The sequence below is a fragment of the Diospyros lotus genome, chromosome 11 (assembly GCF_014633365.1).
Source record: "Diospyros lotus cultivar Yz01 chromosome 11, ASM1463336v1, whole genome shotgun sequence".
Lineage (NCBI taxonomy): Eukaryota > Viridiplantae > Streptophyta > Magnoliopsida > Ericales > Ebenaceae > Diospyros > Diospyros lotus.
The window spans coordinates 19753295-19759294 of NC_068348.1; the positions used below are offsets into that span (position 1 = coordinate 19753295).

The 6000-nt window shown below is 42.9% G+C and overlaps 1 protein-coding gene across 16 annotated transcripts in view; it reads right to left on the bottom strand.

The window, feature by feature from the left end:
• Window positions 1–5246, bottom strand: part of LOC127812919 (uncharacterized) — a 33630-nt gene extending 28384 nt beyond the window's left edge. For 8 of the 16 annotated variants that reach the window (XR_008026019.1, XR_008026020.1, XR_008026018.1 and 5 more), the window contains exon 1: window positions 4424–5242. Coding sequence is in view for 11 of the 16 variants with exons in the window: in XM_052353497.1 (XP_052209457.1) it covers window positions 4424–5176 (753 nt within the window). In the remaining 5 variants the exon portion in view is untranslated. Of the gene's footprint in view, window positions 1–4423 lie in introns of all 16 variants that reach the window. The other 8 variants (XM_052353496.1, XM_052353501.1, XM_052353502.1 and 5 more) reach the window with 4 other exon arrangements.
• Between the last annotated feature and the right edge of the window lie 754 nt (window positions 5247–6000).

Consider the following 6000-nt stretch of genomic DNA (forward strand, 5'->3'; position numbering starts at 1 on the left):
GTATTTTAAAAGGGAAGTTTAACTTTCTGTTCTTGTGTTTGTTGCTATCACTTGTGATTTGATTTGTTCGCTACTAACAGAAAGTGTTTTGGCTTTGTGCGAGATTATTTTCCCAACAAGGAGCATGTAAGATGATTAGAGGAAAGAAGTTGCAACGACAGTTCAAGAAGAAGATATCACAAGTAGCTCGATTATTTTCAATTGAGGCTACTGAGCAGTTGGAATTAGGGACGGAAGGAACATCTCAACAAGAAGACTCCTCACTCACAGCCCATTGGCAGGTACACGAATTGGCTCTCCTTGATATACTTTTAATTGAATACCAAGATCTATTTGTCAAGCCTAAAACCCTTCCCCCTCAAAGATCCTTGGACCACACCATACCCCTTGTACCTAATGCCAAACCAGTGAACATTAGATCCTACCGATATCCCCTAAAACTCAAATTTGAAATCGAGAAGCTTGTCAAGGACATGCTAACCCAATCTATAATCCAACCCAGCCGTAGCCCATTTGCTTCTCCTATTCTATTGGTTTAAAAAAAAGATGATACGTGGCGATTTTGTATCGATTACAGACAACTCAACGCCATTACCATTAAAGATAAATTTTCCATCCCTATTATTGAGGACCTTTTGGATGAACTTAAACATGCTTCTGTTTTCTCTAAATTGGACCTAAGGTCGGGATACCATCAAATTAGGATGGATCCTAACGACATTCCCAATACAGCCTTCAAAACGCATCATGGCCACTTTGAATTCAATGCCATGCCCTTCGGCCTAATCAATGTACCAGCCACGTTCCAACTTCCAAGCCCTCATGAACCAAATCTTTGAGCCTTACCTCAGAAAGTTTGTGTTGGTTTTCTTTGATGACATCTTGATTTACAACTCCTCTTTTGACAAACACTTAGACCACCTTAAGGCCACATTCGAGATCTTGAGGTTCAATCAATTGTATATCAAGAGGTTAAAGTGTGCTTTCGCACAAAAGCAGGTGGAGTACTTGGAGCACATTATATTGGGGGGAGGAGTAGGAACAGATCCAAAGAAGATTGAGATAGTAGTGGCACGGCCTAAACCCCCCAACATCAGGACCTTGAGAGGGTTCCAAGGGCTTAGAGGGTATTACCAAAGGTTTGTAAGAAACTATGGAACAATTAGCAAACCATTAACTGAAACGCTAAAGAAGGACAATTTTAAATGGAACCCCCACGCAAAGGAAGCGTTTGAGAAGCTAAAGAAAGCCCTAAGTGAAGTTTCAATGCTAGGCCTACATGATTTCAGCAAGCCATTTGTATTAGAAACTGATGCAAGCAACCAAGGAATAGGGGTAGTTCTCTCCCAGGATGGCAGGCCATTGGCCTTCTTAAGTCAATCTCTTTGGCTCCTAGATACCAAGATCTCAGCATTTATGAGAAGGAATTGATGGCAGTAGAAAAGTGGCAACACTATCTCAAATTCTTACTGCAACAAAGGTTGCACACTCAATTATAGAAGAAAGGCGTGGCCAAGCTTATGGGATTGGATTATGTAATCCAATTCAGAAAAGGAAAAGAAAATATAGCAACAGATGCTTTGTCTCACTGCCAGGAAGGGGGAGTTTGTGAAGCCATTTCAGCAATAGTCCCAGATTGGCTATAAGAAGTGACCAACAGCTATCAACAAGGAGAATGGGCAAGGGGATTATTGGAACAGCTGAGTGTGGATGCCAAAGCAAACCTGATTACTCACTAAACAATGGAGCAATTTGGTATAAGGGGAGACTAATCATTGGGGACAGTGAAGAGTTGAAGGGCAAGATCTTACATGCACTCCATGAGTCTCCCATTGGAGGGCATTCTGGCATTCAAAACACTTACAGGCGGGTTCAGCAGGTATTCTTTTAGCCTCAACTAAAGAAATATGTTTGGGATTATGTGATGAGGTGTGATGTGTGAAGAAGGTGTAAACATGAGACAATAGCTCATCCGGGTCTTCTACAACCCCTACCACTACCAGACCAAGCATGGATTAACATCACTATAGATTTTGTAGAAGGCCTTCCACGATCAGAAAGGAAGGATTGCATTATGGTAATGGTGGATAGGTTCTCTAAATTCAGCCATTTCGTTGGCTTATCCCACCCGTTCACTGCGTAAGAAGTAGCAAGGATATTCATGGATAGTGTGGTGAAGCTACATGGCATCCCACGGTCTATAGTTTCTGATAGGGACCGAATATTTACTAGCTTATTCTGGAAGAAGCTGATGAGATTGCTAAGCACGAAGTTGTTGATGTCTACAGCATATCACCCTGAAACTGATGGCCAAACAGAAAGGGTGAATCAGTCCTTGGAGCTATACTTGAGATGTTTCAGTTTCCTACAACCTAAAGGATGGCACAAATGGTTGGTAGTTGCTCAATGGTGGTACAACTCAACTTTCCACAGCTCCATCTAGATGACACCATTTGAGGCCCTCTATGGCTAGAAACCAAGGCTCCTCCTAGCCCTGGCCAGACACTCTACCGTACAAGCTGTGGACACTTATTTGCAACAAAGATAGGAGGCCATGAGATTAGTGAAGGCGGAATTGGCTAAAGCACAAAACTAAATGAAGCAGATGGTCGACAGAAAAAGGAGCGAACAGGTATTTTCAGTAGGGGAGGAAGTCTACCTTAAACTTGGCCAGTAGCATCTCAAGGCCTTGTCTCATTAGCCAATCAACAAACTAAGTCCTAAGTATTATGGGCCATTTCCCATAATAGAGAAAATAGGGGTAGTGGCCTACAAGTTACATCTACCGGACGAAACACAGATGCATCCAGTTTTCCACGTCTGTCTCCTTAAAAAAGCCATTGGTACACAGAGATCGAGCCCAATACTACCCCCCATAGCCAGAAAGGAAAAGCAAAATGTCGTGCCCTCAACCATCCTAGACAAAAGGGCAGTGCCGTACCTGAGATTTGGGGGCCCTGAGGCGAAATCTAAAAATGGGCCCCCATATCAACGAATAAAATTAAAAACTTTCTAAATTAATAATTAAAAACTACTCTCCTTACATTTTTTGAGGCAAAAATATCAAATCAAGTTTACATAATCAGGTATTCTGCCAACATCAATAAAATAGACATAGCTATCCAATAATCCAAATCTCCCAATACATCATAAATGAAAAACGAAATGATTCATGAAGGAGAAACTAACCGTAATCGCTCAAAGTTGATTCGTTGAAGCTAACTAGCTAAGCAGTAAGCAGATCTAGATTTTGGAGAAGCAGATCTGCTTCAAAGATTGAATTTGATTATCCGATCCAAGGCAACGCGAGCGGAGAGAAGAGATTGAATCTGGAGGCTGGAACGGCGGGGAGCGTCTGAGTGAGGCAACGAGCCACCAGTGATCGGCCATGAGGACGAGCAACTGCCGATCGAGCAGCAATAGGCGAGAAAGCGAGGGCAAGTGCGAGAGGGCGAGCTCGGCGAGGGCGAAGGGCGACGATTCGAAGGAGCGGGGAAAGGAAAGAGAGGCAGAGAGAGGCGAGAGCGAGGGCGAGCCACCGATTGCAAAGGCAAGGCGCGAGGACGAGAGCAATGGAGAGGGAGTAACAGAGCGCGAGAGAGCAGCCAAAGCGAGAATGGGAGAAAGGTACAGCGAACATGAAGCTTTGCAAGGGGAGGGGGTAGACTGTGGTTCGTGGGCAACTGGGCTGGGCGGCTGGGCCCTTACCAAAAGGGGAGTTTTCAATTTATGGGCCCCCAAATAACCAAATTTTCATGGGCCCTGAGGCAGTTGCCTCATGGGCCTCATGAAAGGTCCGGCCCTGCAAAAGGGTAATCCGCAGGAATGGAGCCCCCTCATTCAGGTCCTAGTCAAATGGTCATCACTCCATGAGGACAACAACACTTGGGAGTCCCTGCCAACCTCTTACAAATTTTTTGAGGACAAGAAATGCCTTAAGGGAGGGGATTGTTATGTTAGTTGGAATATTAGTTGAATATTAGACACATCTAGTAGGTAGTAGATCTGGATTTAGTAGGTTGAGGCCTTGCGTAAATAAAAGCATCGAATAGGCATAGCTAGAAGAATGTTCTAGCATGCTATTGGGCAAGTTGTTAAGCAAGTGGGTGGGATAACCGTTTTGGCGGCCATTTATGCCACTGATCAGTATAAAAACAGCTGATCCCTGCCTACTCCCACATGTTGAATGAAATCTGAAAATTAATTTTCCTCTCAAACTCTTTTCCCTCTCAATTCTCATTCTCTCTTTGTCTCTAATTCTCTCAATCCTTCCTTCTCTCTTTCTCTCGCCCTACTCAATCGAGTGAGAATTCACTTGTCAGATCAAGAATCTGACAAGAAGGCAGGCAGGCAACATCAAAACCATACCAATGAACCAATAAAAGGGTCATAGATTCATAGTTAGCACAAAGAAGTTAATTACCTCAGAAGGATGCAAGGTCCCATGGGCTGCTACAGTGTCTTCATTTTGTTCTCCTTCTACTTCCTCCTCCTCCTCCTCCTCTTCTTCTTCCTCCTCCTCCTCCTCCTCCTCCTCCTCCTCCTCCTCTGCTTCTTCTGGCTGCTCTCTGTCATTCCCAACCCAATCACTACGAGCCACGCCCAACCTCTGTTGCTCCCCCCTGATCTTCTCCACCAAAAAGGCCTCCTCCGACCGCCGCATCAGCGTCTCCGACCAACGCTCGCCGGGCCGGGCCATGCTCCTCTCGCTAGGATCCTGAAACTTGCCAACATACTCGTGGTGCAAGTAAGGCTCTCTCTCCCTCATCGCGTCCTCCGAGAAGTACTGCCCCTCTTTCATCAACTTGTCCATGTAGGCCCGTCTCCGGTTCTTGATTTTGACAGACCTACTCTTGACATCCTCCATCGTCGGGCTGATTAAGCTCCGGAGATGACTCAAATGCCAGTTGATTTCGTAATCGTCTTCTTTCAAAGCGTGGAATTGTTCGAGCTCGTCGGTGGTCAATTGCGGGCCGTAGCGTTCGAGGAAGAGAGGGACGTCGCGGGAGAGGAGGTCGAGGAGGAGGGATTTACGCAGGGAAGGAGTGGAGGCGGAGGCTTGAACGGCGCGAGGGAAGTAGAGGTTTTCGAGCTTTGACAGTCTCTCCGATATGCCTTCCATGGCTTCCCCGCTCACAGCTCCCGCTGCCGCCGTCGTTGCCTCATGCATCTCCATCTCTCTCTAGTTGCTCTCTCTAATTCTCTATTTCAGAGGAGAAATGAGCACACAAAATTACTCTTTACAACCCACACAACCACCGAAATTTTCAATAATTTTAAAATATTTATTTTACCCCCACATCCCAATACCCACCCTCTCAGCTGGCCGGCGCCTCATATCTCTCTCTCTCCCACTATATACATATATATATATATATATAAATGTCATTATTGGGTTGACAATGACGATTAGACCACACACTCTCTCTCTGTGATGGTCGTGATGTCGACCGTCAATCCACACATTTTCTCTCTCTCTTCGCCAAATACACACACAGATATATATATATATACACACTCACACACACCTATATATATATATACACAGACAAAAATACATGGCCGCGGCCATAGAACCCAGCATTCCCCAACTGTGTTCCCTGACAACTAGCAGTCGGGATACGCATTTTTTATTATTTTAATTAATTTTTTATTATAATAAATAAAATTAAAAATTTTAAAAATAATACAAATAAATAAATTCTTTTTAAATATATGCATTTAATTATAAATTAACCAATTTTAAATTTTAAATCATGGTGTTGAATTAGTTAATACTTAAGAAAATTTAAAATTAGTATTAATTATATATACACACCTATATATATATAAAATTAGTTAATTTATATACACACCTAATTATATACACACACAAACACACCTATATAAAATTAGTTAATTTATAATTACTTAAAATGTTGATATTTAAAAAGAATTTATTTATTTATATTATTTTTTTATTTTATTTTTATTTATTATAATAAATTTGTTTAATTAAAA